Consider the following 17,524-nt stretch of genomic DNA (forward strand, 5'->3'; position numbering starts at 1 on the left):
ATTTGACCCATATCTATAGACGCAGGCCATTTGGCTCAGATTTCTAGAAATTCCTCCTAACCTTTATCCTACATCAAGATTCCTCTACTCTCTTCTCTATGCATCATATAGGCAGCAAGATCCCCTTAACTTTCATTGATACTAAGGGTGGAATTTTATGGCCCTGTCACAAGGCAGGGTCAATGAATTTATTCAAGGCTGAGTTAGATAGATTCTTGATAGACAAGGGAATCAGAGTCATAGCAGGCAGGCAAGAAAGTGGAGTTGAGACCACAATCAGATCAGCCATGATCTTGTGGAATTGTGGAGCAGGCTAGAAGGGCCGAGTGGCCTACTCCTACTTCTAAATCCTATGTTCCTATGTACTTCAACCTTTCCATGTGTCGCTAACATTTCTCCTAAAATTATTTACTTGATCTGTTAGCGGTTGTCTTATAAACAATTTCTCCAGGACGAAGCTATTCAAATCCTCCATAATTTTAAAGATCTCTGCCTGGTCTCCTCTTAATGTTTTCTTTCCATTAAATGAGCCGCAATCTGCTCAATCTTTTCCAATAGCTGCATCTCTGCACTCTTTTCACTTTTGATCGTCAGCAAAATTTCCACGGTTGAGTGAGAAAAGGAGAACCCACTGGGAATTTTTTCTGCGTCAGTTATTGAGATTATAAAGTGAAGTTCTCGCCTACCTATTCCTTCTGATGAACCTCATCATTTTCAAACTCGATGGTATATTGCATTGGAAAAATAAAATCCTGACTTCACAACAGAATACACGTACAAACAATGTAAAATGAAAATATAAACCAATGGCGGGGAAAGAAAATCCAGAAATGAAAAAATGTTTGCAGCGTGCAGTTGCCTCTCCTCGCGCTGGTCTCCAGCTCTACTTGCGGCGCCAAGTGCCTCACCTGCAGGTGAAGGTGGCCCTGGCGAATGGGGAGGGGGTGGGGGTAAAATCCCGCGGCTTGCACGTGCCTTCCCCCTCCGCCGCCAGACTCTGATGTGGAGGGGGCGCGCCAGCTGGGAGAAACTGGAGCTAGAAGAGAGGATGTCCTCGCGCTTCTCTTAGCACCAAGAAAGCCAACCGGAGGGGGGAGGGGGCACGACCTGATCGCTGCATCCGAAACTCGCCCCCCCAAAAAAACCTCACTTTTTTCGCATAATAAATGCCATCAATTCTTCTGTATTGGCTTAATCAATTAATTCTTTCTCCAGGAAGTCCTAGGTACAAGTTATGTGGACCACACAAGTAAAGAAAGAAAAATGATTTTGCAGTTGTAATATGGAGGTAAGTTTAGCCTAGCCCCCCACTCCCTTTCCTCTTCCTCTCTTGCAATTTGTGACTATGATGGGGTGTTAAGGGGATTGTCGTTGTGTTGCAATGGGTAAAATGGTTAAAGGAAACTTAAAGCATTGGCAGTCTTTTGATTAACCATTCAGTTCTGTGTAACGTTACAAATGTACAGATATTCAGAAAGTATTTCAAGTAAAAAGTGGATTGCTTTTTGCAGAGTGAATTCAAGATACACTACAGAACTTATGGACATTGGAAATAAACACTTACAGGGTTAAATAGTTCATATTCCTAAAAAAAAGGTTATGAGACACGGGGTTTTGAATTTTTTTTAAGATTGGGCCGGTAACAAGTGTCATGATTTCACGTTCTTACTCGGTATTACGAAATGATTTGTGTTTTTGATTTGCATACGCGCCTCCTCTTAACCAGTAACCGGAATGCGCAGAACTCAGAACCAGAGCGGAATATCAGAGGAAGCTAACATTGAAAACATTGATACAGATTGAGAGAAATAAAGTCTCTCCCTGCAGAAAACATAACCTGGAGACTGAAACCAATTTACATTGTAGGTGGCACACATGGAGCTCAGACCTCAGTCCAGAATAAAGAGCAACTTTTATTCAACTTTGTACTGTTCGCTAATATTAGCTTCGCAAGGTGAGTTAAAATAACATAACAGTGATTTTAATGTGTATAGTTCAGCGGATTTAGCGAAACGAGTGTTAACTCGATTTAAAGTAATGCAATCTGTGATCGGTCATTCAATAATATATTTTCAATGTATATGATTTAACAAGTTAAATATGGTGTTAACATTCGCAGCCCGTAGAAACTTTGATTCGGAATCGTTTAAAAAAGGGCGAATTCCGTCAAAAAGATAACTAGTGTTTTCGTTTTTTTTCTTCCTTAGTGTTAATTTGCTGCAGTGGGAACAACGTACAAATGTCCTTTGAGGAAGCTTCAGAGAAGTAAGTCCACTTAGTATCCGAAAAAGGCGAAATGCCTGATAACTGTATTGAAAAAGAATAAACTATTGTTCATCGGATCATGCAAAAAGTTCAGAAAATGTTCGTTGAAAAAAAAAGTTTGATTATATTTATCCGTGTAAGTGAAGCAATGGAGGTGTTTCCCCCCTCTCTGATCACGGATATAAATGATCATTTCTTTAAGTGTCAACTGTTCGCTGTTTAGTGTTCAGAAGCTAGGCTTTTATTCGCATTCCTTTGCAGCAATGTGCAGCACATTACCAGTGAAGGTGCAGTTTACCTGTGTAGAACAAACCTGTCCTTGTTCTCTTTCACCAGGAAAAGCAACCGTATAATACGGCAGAAACGAGATATCATTTCCCAGGGAGAGCAGGTAGGATCACTCTCACTTTCATGCAACTGTTACAGTTGTCTGAAATGTTGGTTAAAATGGAATGCACACGGTGACGGCTCTTCATGGAAATTGCCAGTGCATTAAACGGGGTTTGGGATTTTACGGAACTGTAAGGTTGTCATGTGTATCAATATACGTTTTCGTTAACATAAGAAGTGTAAATCTTATTATTTTAAAAGTTAGTGACAATGTGGTAAAGTCCAAAGGTAACCTCGTACATTAAGATTTAAGTGAAATAGCCATGTACGTTTAGCGCATGTGTGATCGTACTTGCATATGTTATATAATGCTTCACTTTTCACAAGTATAGAAAAAAGACAAAGATATGTTGAAAAGTATTATACAGGTTTTATTATAAACCCAAGAAGAGACTTGTTACTTAAAATAGTAATAAAAACCTACATGACTGAACAAAGATTGACAACAGGCTAATAGTACAAACTGAGGCGGCAGCTAATCTTTCTCGAACACTGCGTTTCCTTCCAATTACATCCACGCTTATATCGACACTTCAGATTCGTGAATAAAATTCAAATCGTGCTCCTGCTGCATGTGTAATCAACCAACTGCAAATTGTTACTTGGGAGTTTAGGATGTTTGCATGAGTACGTTTCAGCAAGTAACGGAAACGACAGTGTCTGTTAAAGCAGGATTTTGCGTGAAATGATGTGCAGTACCTGTCAAATGAAACAGGTTTAAACTTCCTCAAAATGTGCGAGGTGTCATTTTTGTGTCAACAGTGCTTTCGTGTTGCTTAGTCATTTTCGAATGTCCAGTATCTTATTCTATTATAAAAACAAAAAAACTGCGGATGCTGGAAATCCAAAACAAAAACAGAATTACCTGGAAAAACTCAGCAGGTCTGACAGCATCGGCGGAGAAGAAAAGAGTTGACGTTTATGTAACAAGATTAACAGTTTCCTTCTGAAGTGGGAACATTCAGATCACATAATCACAGCTATCGTTTTGACTCCCGGAATGTAAGAATATACTTGAAAACTCTTTCCATTTGTCAATTTATACCAGAAGCGCAAAACTACCCTTGTTGATAACAGCGCCACCTCATAAAATAACTCCAGATAATTTTATCTTTAATTGCCCATATTTTACTATTAGCGGGGAAGCAAAATATTTGAAGTGCTATTTCTTATGTGAACATTAACACGTAAAGGATCTTTGAGCGAGTAAGATATTTTATGCTTTACTCTTGAAAATTTGCTAATCACAGAATTCGAGTATAATCACCAAGGTTGTATTTTGATGAGATGCACACTAAGAAACAGGTGAAGTGAATCTTCGAAGTGACTTATGCTTTCTCTGTATTTGTGCAAAAAGTAGCATTTTGAAACCAAGAAGATGTACAATTGTTAACTAATTTACCAGACAAGTTAATATTTATTAAACTAGTAACTCCAGTACTAATATTACTACTGCCAATATTAGCAAATATTTAACATGCTCTTAAAATATTCTATATCAACCTTTCTAATAGAAATGTTAACCCTTTTTAATTAAACTAGTTTTTTTAAAGCTGTTTGGTAAAAGTAGATTTACAAATGTCCAAAATTTGCTGCCACAGATCATCATAACAACCATGTCACATTGTAATATGAATATTACAGTTTTGTATAAGGCAGTGATACGAAGCAGCAGAAATGTCAGTTTAAGTTCGGCTCATAAATTTATTGGCAGTGTGAAGTCAGCTAGTTGAACAGTTACTGTCTGGGAACTATGTGAACATAAATAAGGGCTTTAAATTTGTGAAACAGTTTTCTTGCTCAGTCTCCAGTTGGAAAATATAATGGGCTGCAAATTGAGTTCTGAAAATGCACTCCTTGCTTCTGTATATGAGCAGAGATCAATCATCACTGGACAGATTGTGACCTGCAGCTGGCAGCACATCATGGGTCTGCTGGCTGTACCTTGTACTTTATTGGTGTGGGACTGGCATGTCTAATAAAACCCTGAAAAACTATGAAAGAAGGCATTTTCCTCAATCTAGGTGCTATGTTTACCTAATAGAAGTGTTATGGAAGTCCCTCATTTTTTAATATACAATTTCCTGAATTGCGCAAATGCTGTAATTCAGATAAGAATCGTGAAAATCAGGTTTCTATCCATATTTAAGGATGTTTTGATTATTTTCACAGAAAAAGTGAGTAATATTTCTGTTTTGAAGTAAAAGTTTCTGAAGATGAAAAATATTAATATAATAATTAGAGGCTATTTTCACCAGAGACTGAATAAATAACCTATTATTTCATCTGAGTAATAAAAAAACACACTTATTTGTGTTGGGAAATCATTTTGTTCACCTCTGTGAAGAAAGAAATTCCTGAAAATGCAGGAACAGAAATATAGTGGATTGCATGGTGAGGTGGTTTTACCCAGGACAGGATGCAGAGGAGTTAATCTGTTTAAGCTAAGAAAAATGCCTACTGATAAGGGGAAGCAATACAAGTTCAGTATTTTATGTCATCACAGAAAGACAAGCAGTATTAATTGGTTATACATGGTTTTTCATCAGTTAATATGATGTAAAGTAAGTGCCTCACTGATTTGTATCAAGTTTCATTTCACCAAGGGTTCACTTAGTCTGCTTTCAGAGACTTTGAAGAAATATGAGTGTGCAACAAAAGAATATGCAGTTTGATAATAAGCGAATTATATTGTTACATTACTGGCTTATACTATTTTATAAGTGAATAAAAATGAGATGCATTTACGCGAATGACCGGTGGCACTAAACCCAAGAAAGAATCTGCAGCAGATCTGCATTTGGCTCAGTCTTGTTAGATATCTCTGCAGAACCCATGGGAGATTCAGTTTCTAGGTGATGCAGAGAGGAAAGGCATATCATTTCTCCTCCACACCCAACCACCCCCCCCTCCCAATCGGGGATGCTCAAAATACCAGCTGACTCCACTCAACAACCATCCAACCCTCACTCTTGATCAGGATATCCTCCTTGGGCCAACATCCACTCCACCCCCACCCATGCTCAGAACTCCTGAACTACCAGAGGAACATCTTCTCAATCCAGATGCCAGCCCCTCCCCATTGATCTCTCTTGCTGCCCAGTGCACCTGCTGTTGTAGGCTGCAACTCTGTGATGTAGGCTTCTCACCCAAAGAGGCCTCTAGCCCTGTCTTCAGGTTGTCTATGTCTGGGAATGCCACTTAGTAATGATGCAGTTGCATTGGAGGCAGATCAGAGAAGGTCCGCAAGGCTGATTATTCTGATGAAGGGGTTGTCTTATGAGAAAAGATTGTATACGTTGGGCATATACTCATAGGAATCTAGAAGAATGAGAGGTGATCTTATTGAACACAAAGGATTCTGAGGGGGCTTGACAGGAGTATCCCATGTGCTCCTATTTCTTAGATTCTTATGTTTTTCTTAAAGGAGCTCTGCAGTTAAATTCTCCTGGACGTTTGGGAAATCCATTCTAATAGCATCTCCACATAGAACTTGTCCCCAGAAGAGCATTCAAAAGGGAACTAAATTGTTACCTGAGAAGGAAGAATGTGCAAGATTATGGGGAGAATGGCACTGGGTGAATTGCTCATTTGGAAAGCCCGTGCAGACATGTTGGGCCGAATGGCCTCCTCTGCACTGTAACAATTCTATGATTCGGTGAATTCTGTGATTCTATGCCAATAGCGTGAACCTCAAAAGTGCTTTATTGCAGTTGCCACAAATTATTAATGTTCTAGAACTTTTGGTCTGAATGCGTCAGGAAGAGGGTTATGTTACTGATGAATTACCAGCTGAGATAAACTGAGGATTGGGCAATAACTTCAGCTAGAAACCAACTCAGCAAAATCAGGATTTAGAACTTTAAAATAAATAGATATATAACTCAGTGAAAATAGCAGGCAGATAATTGTCTTATGAATAAGTTTTTGACTAAAAATGCCAACATTAATTTCTAGCCTCTGCTGTCTACACATTCCTATTTTTGTTTTTAATATTTTACTTTCTTTATCTTTTTGCTCAAATTATACAAAATCTGGTTTTATTGATCATGCTTTTCACAAAGTGTCTTTTATGTTTCTAATTGCCACGAAGGGGATATTGTAATGGTGTTGAAAACAATGAATACTTTATGTATTTTAGTTATACTTCAGATATCTTGAGAGGTTATCAGATTTTTTTGAATAATATAATGTAAAATTATATTTCAAAGCCAGAAACTTACTTGGGATTAAATTGTCACAGAACTGATTTTTAAAATTAATTTATGGGATGTGGACATCACTGGCTAGGCCAGCATTTGTTGCCCTTCCCTAATTGCCCTTGAGAAGGTGGTGGTGAGCTGCTTTGAACCGCTGCAGTCCATGTAGTCTAGGTACACCCCCAGTGCTGTTAGGGAGGGAGTTCCAGATTTGACCCTTTGACAGTAAAGGAACGGTGATATGCTTCCAAGTCAGGATGGCGAGTGGCTTGGAAGGGTACTTCCAGGTGGTGATGTTCCCATGTATCTGCCTCCCTTGTCGTTCTAGATGGTAGTGGTCTTGGGTTTGGAAGATGCTAGCTAAGGAGCCTTGGTGGGTTCCTGCAGTGTATCTTGTAGATGGTAGACATTGCTGCCACTGCACTTGGATGGTGTCAAGCTTCTTGAGTGTTGTTGGAGCTGCACTCATCCAGGCAAGTGGAGAGTTTCCATTACACTCCTGACTTGTGCCTTGTGGATGGTGGACAGGCTTTGAAGTCAGGCGATGAGCTACTCACCACAGGATTCCTAGCCCTTGGCCTGCTCTTGTAACCATTGTATTTATAAGGGAGCAATTTTGCGCATTTCAATTTTTGAATATGGTTTATGCATGCCAGGTAGATTGTTACTTAAATAGTTATTTGTGTATTTTATTTTCACAACGTGTATGCAGTCATGAAATTTGCAAAAATAAAGACTAGTCAAATGTAACTGGTTTTATATAGCAATGACTATTATATTGCACTGAATTATGTAAGATAATGCTGGATTCCCTTCAACTCCCCCACCCTGGGTAAAATTCAGGGAGGGGAGCCCACCATGTGGAACTCTGGCTGCCCCTTAGCCATTTCACTTGTCTGGAGACGGGGTTTTCACCCCTCATGAACAGGATGTTCCACCAATCAGAGGCTGTCATCTCTCAGGCACTTCAGGACAAAGGGGTACAGTGTTGAATCAAGATTTTGGTATGTGCCTGGGGGTCTTGCCAGTGCCAAGCGATTGCTTGGTTAAATCCCAGTGGCAGCAAGGTGAGGCTCTTATGTGGTTATTAATTGCTCACTTAAGAACCTCAATTGGCCCACTGGTGGGCAGGCTGCTGACATCTCCCTCCACCTCCGCCACTGGTATAATTGCGGCGGGGGAAGGCACAGGTGGGTAGGTGACGAACAGGCCACTTGCTAGATTTAATGACCATCCAACTTATGATCCTTCCCCCAACTTCAATCCTACTGGTGGGGGAACATAAAAACCAGCCTATTGAGTGTAAGGTCTTGTAACATGAATCATGTATATAGTTTTAATTTTTATATAAGTTAATGATCATAGGATGATATTAGCTGCCATAGATTTAAAAGTGTTTAGATTTTTAGAAATGAGCTTTAACTTTCTTTCACACTTTATTTAGATATTGCAAACACCTGCCGTTCCTTCCTCTCTCTTTGGAACCACAGCTATTCCATGGAGATCAGCACCTTTATCAAGGGCATCAGCAAGTAAGTAAGGATTGTAAAATTATTTGTTTAAATTTGCATGTTGACATCAGACAAAATAAAATTGTGTATTTACCTGTTCATCTGAACGCTGGAGTTTTGACTAAACTGATCTGACTCCAAGCATATAAATTCCAAGAGGGGTGAAGGCAGTGCCAGGAGGTATTCTCACACTTGGGATTTACACCAGGTGCAGTGCAACTATGGGAAGTGATTTGTTACTTATGCAAGACAGAATAGGTTGGTGAGCAGAGGGATGTAAGGCATAATGAGTATATAAATGTGATTTGAACTATTTGTTTGCATTGAGAGTAAATGCCAACACAAACTGGTTAGGCTGAATGAGCTGCATCCATATTGTAATCTCTATGCATTTGTATGCTTGTGGTGAGTAGCAGAAAAGTACAACAAAAAATATTAAAACCAGTGAGAAAAGCAGTTTAAAAAAAATCCCAGCAGTGTGAAACGGGCTCATAACAAATAAGCAACTGATTTTTCACCCTGTCTGATTTTCTTTACACCGAAGTTCATAGAATGATAACTCAAGCTCTTCTTAGAGATTTACACAATGAAAAATAGAGCAAATTTCAAAGCAGCAGGAGCTCTGGTCTATAAAAGCCTCTTACGCTTGAAAAAATCCACAATGTGAAAAGCTGATGTTCATTTGAATTTTCCTGAGTTAATTTTTTGCCTTAGCTGTTTTTTAAAAGTTCATTCATGGAATGTGGGTATCGCTGGCTAGGCTAGCATTTATTGCCCATCCCTAATTACCCCTGAGAAGGTGATGGTGAGTTGCCTTCTTTAACTGCTGCAGTCCATGTGGTGTAGGTACACCCATAGTGCTGTTAGGGAGGGAGTTCCAGGATTTTGACTCAGCAACAGTGAAGGAACAGCGATATATTTCCAAGTCAGGATGGTGAGTGGCTTGGAGGGGAACTTCCAGGTGGTGGTGTTCACGTGTATCTGCTACCCTTGTCCTTCTATACGGTAGCAGTCATGGGTTTGGAAGGTGCTGTCTAAGGAGACTTGGTGGGTTCCTGTAGCGCATCTTGTAGATGTTACAAACTGCTGCCACAGTGCGTTGGTGATGGAGGAAGTAAATGTTTGTGGATGGAGTGCCAATCAAGCAGCTGCTTTGTCCTGGATGGTGTCAAGTTTCCTCATCCAGGCAAGTGGGTAGTATTCCATCACGCTCCTGACTTGTGCCTTGTAGATGGTGGACAGGCTTTGGGGAGTCAGGAGGTGAGTTACCCTTCACAGGATTCCTAGCATCTGACTTGCTCTTGTAGCCACAGTTTTTATATGGCTAGTCCAGTTCAGTTTCTGGTCAATGGTAATCACCATGATGTTGATGGTGGGAGATTCAGTGATGATAATGCCATTGAACATCAAGGGCGATGGTTAGATTCTCTCTTGTTGGAGATGGTCATTGCTTGACCCTTGTGTGGTGCGAATGTTATTTGCCACTTATCAGCCCAAGCCTGGATATTGTCCAGGTCTTGCTGCATTTAGACATGGACTGCTTCAGTATTGGAGGAGTCGCGAATGGTGCTGAACATGGTGCAACCATCAGCTAATATTCCAACCTCTGGCCTTATGATGGAAGGAGATCATTGATGAAGCAGCTGAAGATGGTTGGACCTACCCTGAGGAACTCCTGCAATGATGCCTTGAAAGTGAGATGATTAACCTCCAACAATCACAGCCATCTTCCTTTGATAAAAGCAAAATACTGTGGATGCTGGAAATCTGAAATAAAAACAGAAAATGCAGGAAAAACTCAGCAGGTCTGACAGCATCTGTGGAGAGAGAAACAGAGTTAATCTTTTGCGTCCACATGACTCTTCTTCTTCATCCCCCTTTGAGCTAGGTATGACTCCAACCAGCGAGAGTTTTGCCCCTGATTCCCATTGACTCCAGTTTTGCTGGGGCTCCTTGATGCCACACTCAGTCAAATGTTGCTTTGATGTCATGTGCAATCACTCTTGCCTCACCTCCGGGAGTTCAACTCTTTTATCCATGTTTGAACCAAGGCTGTAATGAGGTGAACATGATGGAGGGTATCCTCAATGTGAAGACAGTACTTCATCTCCACATGGACAGTGCAGTGGTCACCCCTACCAATACTGTCATGGACAGATGCATCTGTGACAGGCAGGTTGGTGAGGAGGAGGTCAAACCTACTGGGGAGGTGGTGGCATGGTGGTATTGTCACTGGAGTAGTAAGCCAGAGAGCTGGCATAATGCTCCGGGGACATGGTTTTGAATCCCACCGTGGCAGATGGTGGAATTTGAACTCAATAAAAATCTGGAATTAAAAGTCTAATGATGACTATAAAACTATTGTTGATTGTCAGAAAAACCCACCTGGTTCACTAATGTCCTTTAGGGAAGGAAATCTGCCGCCTTTACCTGGTCTGACCTACGTGTGACTCCAGACCCACAGCAACATGGTTGACTCTTAAATGGCCTAGCAAGCCACTCAGTTCAAGGTCAATTAGGGATGGACAATAAATGCTGGCCTAGCCAACAACAGCCACATCCCATAAATGAAACATATGTTTTTCCCTCTCCACCTACCGCAGACCCAGTCTGTCAGCTATGTCTTTTAGGACTCGTCCAGGTCGGTCTGTAGTGGTGCTACTGGGCCACTCTTGGTGATGGACGTTGAAGTCCCCCACCCAGAGTACATTCTGTGCCCTTGCCACCCTCAGTGCTTTCTCCAAGTGTTGTTCAACTTGGAGGAGCACTGATTCATCAGCTGAGGGGGGTGCTTTACATGGTAATTAGCAGAAGGATTCCTTGTTCAAGTTTGACCTGCTGCCATGAGACTTCTTGGGATCCAGAGTTGATGTTGAGGACTCCCAGGGCAACACTTTCCTGACTGTTCTGCCACATTTGCTGGATTTGTCCTGCCGATGGGTCAGAACACACCCAGGAATGGTGATGGTATTGTCTTGGACACTATCTTTAAGGTCTGATTCCATAAGTATGACTATGTCAGGCTGTTGCTTGACTAGTCTCTGAGACAGCTCTCCAATTTTGTTCATGAGGAGGACTTTGCAGGGTTGACAGGGCTGAGTTTGCCATTGTTATTTCCAGTGCCTCAGTCGATGCCGGGTGGTCTGTCCAGTTTCAATCCTATTAGGCATTTTAGTGGCTTGATACAACTGAGTGGCTTGCTCGGCCATTTCAGAGGACATTTAAGAGTCAATGTGTCCGAAGTCTCTTGTAGGCCAGACCAGCCTCAGGACAGCAGATTTCCTTCCCTAAAGGGCATTGATGAATCAGATGGGTTTTTACAACAACAGTTTCACGGGGCATCATTATAGTGTGGAATTGTCCCAGGTTTGCACTAAGTTGGCTAACAGATATGAAAAATGATGGTTTACCCCTAGCTGCAATGGCTGATTTTCGCACCGTTTCGTCCCCTTCCCACCGTGTCCCACCTCATTAATAATGCATTCACAGGAATCACTCCGGATCGCTGGCAGGTGGCTTCCAATTTGCTCACCACACCATTACCTCGCCGCTTCCTCATTCCAGGTGCCATATTTAACCTGCAGCTGCATGCACAGTTCTCAATGCTTGCAGCCAAGGATTGCTCCAGTGAAGACATGGCCCCAAAAGCCAGGAAGAGTGCAGCCCCTAATTCAGTGAAGCATCTCTGGGACACATTTTGGATGCCCTGGTGATGTCCTCTCTCCCTGCTCTAGCCTCAAGAGGCCCATCAGTCTCACCACTCCAGCTTGGGAGGCGGTGGCAATGGTGGTCAGTGTCACTTCTGCACATAGGAGGTTGGCCATCCAGTACAGAAAAAGGATGAATGATCTGTTCCATGCTGCCGGGGTAAGTCAACCATCCCATCACTCTAAACTCACACACTCACAACCCTATCACACATTCACTGGCATCTTACTGCCAGCTCAAGTGACATCACCACTCACTCTCTCACACATATCCTCACATCTCCATCTGGCCTCATCTCCTCTGGAGATTGCCTCTTCAACCTGTCCATAGCAACATTCAGCACACACACACATACACACACACACACACACACACACACACACACACAAACCTGGCATCCTTCTCATTTGGCCCGGTTTGTGCTTTGCTCACATTCTCTCCATCTGTCTTTATGCAGCAAAAGATTGGGACGGGAGAGGTCCCAGACCAGAGGCAGAGTGCTGGACATCAGGGTTCTCATTCCTTTCCGCATAGGCATCATCAGCCATGTCCTCTGTGGGTAGCCATTGTCCCCAAGGAACCAACTCTCCAGCCTCTGATGACCCTAGATGTTGTCAGGGTCCTGAGAACTGCTGAGGATGCAGGCGTCGTGGATGCTTCCTGGGAATTGTGCGCAGACATGTAGGATGCGAGTGTGGTGGTCACAGACCAGCTGAACATTCAGTAAGTGGAAGCCCTTGCAGTTGACATAGTTGACTGCTTGTTGTTGTGGAGATCTAAGCACCATGTGAGTGCAATCGATGGCACTCAGCACCTGTGGAAAACCTGAGATCCCCACAAAGCCCAGAGTTCTTGCTTCCTAGCTTGCCTTGATCCCTTTTGAAATGCACAAAGTTCTGTGCCTTCACAGGAATGGTGTCCATGACCTCCTGGATGCATTTGTGAGTGGAGGCTTGTGGGATCCCACGCAGGTCAGCTGTGGTGCCCTGGAAGGAGCCATTGGCGTAAAAATTGAGCTCTGCAGTTACTTTCATGGCCACTGGCACTGGATGACCTCCATGTCCCCGTGGCGCCAAACCCTGCAGCACGTAGCATTTGTGACCGACCAGTTCCCTAGACTTGCTCAGTCTTTGACAACACTAGTTCTCAGTCACCTGAAGGAATTACATGTGCTGTCTATAGGCCCTGGGTCTAGTGAGGCACCTACGGGCGACAGCTCGCTGTGTATCTTCAGCTGTGTGCACAGGAGACCCCGTCGCAGCTTGAACTTGAGGGTGTTGCTTCTCCCATTGGTGAGCCAGACGTCTCTGTCGTACCCTTCTGTTTCTTCTCTACTCTCCATAAGCCATGAGGCATACTGCTGGGTCAACAGGCTCCATGATCCTGATGTTTTCCTCCTGCACAATCAAAGAGAGAGACACATGGGTTAGCATATGTTTTTTTTTAATTCATTCACGGGATGTGGGCTTCGCTGGCTGGGCCAGCATTTATTGCCCATCCCTAGTTGCCCTTGAGAAGGTGATGGTGAGCTGCCTAATTGAACCACTGCAGTCCATGTGGCGTAGATACACCCACAGTGCGGTTAGGGACGGAGTTCCAGGATTTTGACCCAGTGACAGTGAAGGAACGGTGATATATTTCCAAGTCAGGATGGTGAGTGACTTGGAGGGGGGACTTCCAGGTGGTGGTGTTCCCATCCATCTGCTGCCCTCGTCCTTCTAGGTGGTAGTAGTCATGAGTTTGGAAGCTGCTATCTAAGGAGCCTTGGTGAATCCCTGCAGTGCATCTTGTAGGTAGTACACACTGTTGCTACTGTGCGTGGGTGGTGGAAGGAGCAAATGTTTGTGGATATGGTGCCAATCAAGCGGACTGCGTTGTCCTGGACAGTGTCCAGTTTTTCAGTGTTGTAGGAGCTGCACTCATCCAGACAAGTGGGGAATGATCCATCACATTACTGACTTGTGCCTTGTAGATGGTGGACAGGCTTTGGGGAGTCAGGAGGCGAGTTACTCATCCCATGATTCCTAGGCCTCTGACCTGTTGTTGTAGCCGCAGCATTTATATGGCTAGTGCTGTTCAGTTTCTGGTCAATGGTAACCCTCAGGATGTTGATAGTGAGGGATTCAGTGATGGTAATGCCATTAAACATCAAGGGGAGATAGTTGGATTCTCTCTTGTTGGAGATGGTCATTGCTTGACACTTGTGTGGCATGAATGTTACTTGCCATTTATCAGTCCAGCCTGGATATTGTCCAGGTCTTGCTGCATTTAGACATGGACTGCTTCAGTATCTGAGGAGTTGCGAATGGTGCTGAACATTGTGCAATCATCAGCGAACATCCCCACTTCTGACCTTTTAATGGAAGGAAGGTCATTGATGAAGCAGCTGAAGATGGTTAGGCCTAGGACACTACCCTGAGGAACTCCTGCAGTGATGTCCAGGAACTGAGATGACTGACCTCCAACAACCACAACCATCTTCCTTTGTGCTTGGTATGACTCCAACCAGCGGAGAGTTTGCCCCCTGATTCCCATTGACTCCAGTTTTGCAAGGACTCCTTGATGCCACACTCAGTCAAATGCTGCTTTATCACCCTCACCTCATCTCGGGACTTCAGCTCTTTTGTCCATGTTTCAACCAAGGCTGTAACAAGGTCAGGAGCTGAGTGGCCCTGGCAGAACCCAAAATGGGCATCAGTGAGCAGATTATTGCTAAGCAAGTGCTGCTTGATAGCACTGTTGATGACACCTTCCATTACTTTACTGATGATCGAGAGTAGGCTAATGGGGCGGTAATTGGCCGGGTTGGATTTGTCCTGCTTTTTGTGTTCAGGACATTCCTGTGCAATTTTCCACATAGCCAGGTAGATGCCAGTGTTGTAACTGTACTGGATCAGCTTGGCTAGGGGCACAGCAAGTTCTGGAGCACAAGTCTTCAGTACTATTGCTGGAATATTGTCAGGGCCCAAAGCCTTTGCAATATCCAGTGCATTCAGCCATTTCTTGATATCATGTGGAGTGTATCGAATGGGCAGAATACTGACATCTGTGATGCTGGCGACCTCCGAAGGAGGCCGAGATGGATCATCCATTCAGCACTTCTGGCTGAAGATTGTTGTAAATGCTTCAGCCTTATCTTTTGTACTGCAGTGCTGGGCTCCTCCATCATTGAGGGTGGGGATATTTATGGAGCCACCTCCCCCAGTGAGTTGTTTAATTGTCCACCACCATTCACGACTAGATGTGACAGGACTGCAGAGCTTAGACCTGATCTATTGGTTGTGGGATCACATATTCTGTCTATGACTTGCTGCTTATGCTGTTTGGCACACGAGTAGCCCTGTGTTATAGCTTCACCAGGTTGACACCTCATTTTTAGGTATGTCCGATGCTGCTCATGACATGCCCTCATGGACTCTTCATTGAACCAGTTGATCCCCTGGCTTGATGGTAATGGTAAAGTGGGGGATATGCCAGGCCATGAGGCTACAGATTGTGTTCGAGAACAATTCTGCTGCTGCTGTTGGCCTACAGCACCTCATGGATGCCCATCCATTTGCTAGATCTGTTCGAAATCTATCTCATTTATCACAGTGGTAGTGCCACACAACACGATGGAGGGCATCCTCAATGTGAAGGCGGAACTTCATCTCCACAATGACTGTGCAGTGTTCACTCCTACCAATACTGTCATGAACAGGTGCATCTGCAGCAGGCAGGTTGGTGAGGATGAGGCCAAGCATGTTTTTCCCCTCTTGTTCATTCCCTCACCACCTGCCACAGACCTAGTCATGTCATTTAGGACTTAGCCAGCTTGGTTAGTAGTGGTGCTACTGAGACACTTTTGATGATGGACATTGAAGTCCCCCACCCAGAGTACGTTCTGTGCCCTTGCCACCCTCAATGCTTCGTCCAAGTGATGTTCAACATGGAGGAGCACTGATCCATCAGCTGACAGAGGGTGATACGTGGTAACAGGAGGTTTCATTGCCCATGTTTGGCATGACGTCACGAGACTTCATGGGGTCTGGAGTTGATGTTGAGGACTCCCAGGGCAACTCCCTCCTGACTGTATACCACTGTGCCGCCATCTCTGCTGGGTCTGTCCTGCCAGTGGGACAGGACATACCCAGGGATGGTGATGGTGGAACCTGGGACATTATCTGTAAGGTATGATTCCGTGTGGATGACTATGTCAGGCTGTTGCTTGACTAGTCTGTGAGACAGCTCTCCCTATTTTGGCACTAGCCTCCAGATGCTAGTAAGGAAGACTTTGCAGTGTCGACAGGGCTGCGCTTGCTGTTGTCTAGGTCGATGCCAGGTGATCTATCTGGTTTCATTACATTTTTTTTAATGTCTTTGTAGCAGTTTGTTACAACTGAGTGGGTTGCTAGGCCAGTTCAGAGTCAATCACATTGCTGTGGGTCTGGAGTCACATGTAGGCCAGACCAGGTAAGGACAACAGATTTCCTTCCCTATAAGGCATTAGTGAACCAGATGGATTTTGACAACAATGGTTTTATGGTCATCATTGGACTTTTAATTTCAGATTTTTATTGAATTCAAATTCCACCATCTGCCATAGTGAGATCCAAACCTGGGTCCCCAGAGAATTACTCTGGCTCTTTGAATTACTAGTCCAGCACTACACCATCGCCTCATCCTACAGATCTCTCTTGGTGAAGTCTCATGGCCCGTTCACACATGCAGGAGAGTGCTGGCCACCGTTTGGATAACGTGCTTCATGACTGTCCGAAACCCTACCCACCTCCACCCTACTCCACTTGACCGATTGGTGGCAACTTCAGCCACTGGACTGCATGCTGTGTTCTCAGCTCAGGCGCAGGTATTCTCCTAACCCATACTGCAAGGCTGCGCTCTTAGCTTGAACCATGAGGGAGACCGGTCCAAGGTTGTGTGAGTGTTCCGCGAATTTCAGCTTGCCAGGTGCACACCTTTTAAAGGCAGTTGTAAATCATGCCATTCCGAAGTCATGCCAACGTTGGCAGTAAATTTGATGTAGGGGGATGATCCTGGTGTGCAGGCATAATGATGAGACGCAAATGCATTAAATTTAAGTTCCTGACGCTGGATGGTGGGAAACGCAGCCTTCCATTGATGGCCAGAGCGGACGATCACATACTGCTTTCACGACAGTGTAAAAATGATTTTTGGCCTTCTAGTTCCCTGCTGCCCGCCATGACACCTGCCACCTATAGGAGTGGAAAATTCCATCAACAGACTTTTAATCCCATATTTTTTATTGAATTTAAGTTTCATCACCTGCTATGGTGGGATTTGGGCTCAGGTCCCTAGAGAATTACCCAGGATCTTGGGATTACTAGCCCAGTGATAATCCACTATACCACTACCTCCCCCTTAACTGAGCTTTTAGTTCAGACTTATCTAAAAATAAGATGAGGGCAAAAGATGGAAGTAAAAATTAAAATG

The 17,524-nt window shown here is 43.6% G+C and overlaps 1 protein-coding gene across 1 annotated transcript in view; it reads left to right on the forward strand.

Moving 5' to 3' along the window:
- otog (otogelin) overlaps window positions 1–17,524 on the forward strand; it is a 346,092-nt gene that overhangs the window by 13,888 nt on the left and 314,680 nt on the right. Inside the window, exons 3-5 of the mRNA XM_041196645.1 lie at window positions 1,216–1,249; window positions 2,208–2,265; window positions 2,602–2,656. Of these exons, the coding sequence (XP_041052579.1) occupies window positions 1,216–1,249; window positions 2,208–2,265; window positions 2,602–2,656 (147 nt within the window). The remainder of the gene's footprint in view (window positions 1–1,215; window positions 1,250–2,207; window positions 2,266–2,601; window positions 2,657–17,524) is intronic.

The sequence above is a fragment of the Carcharodon carcharias genome, chromosome 10 (genome assembly GCF_017639515.1).
Source record: "Carcharodon carcharias isolate sCarCar2 chromosome 10, sCarCar2.pri, whole genome shotgun sequence".
NCBI classification, from domain to species: Eukaryota; Metazoa; Chordata; class Chondrichthyes; order Lamniformes; family Lamnidae; genus Carcharodon; species Carcharodon carcharias.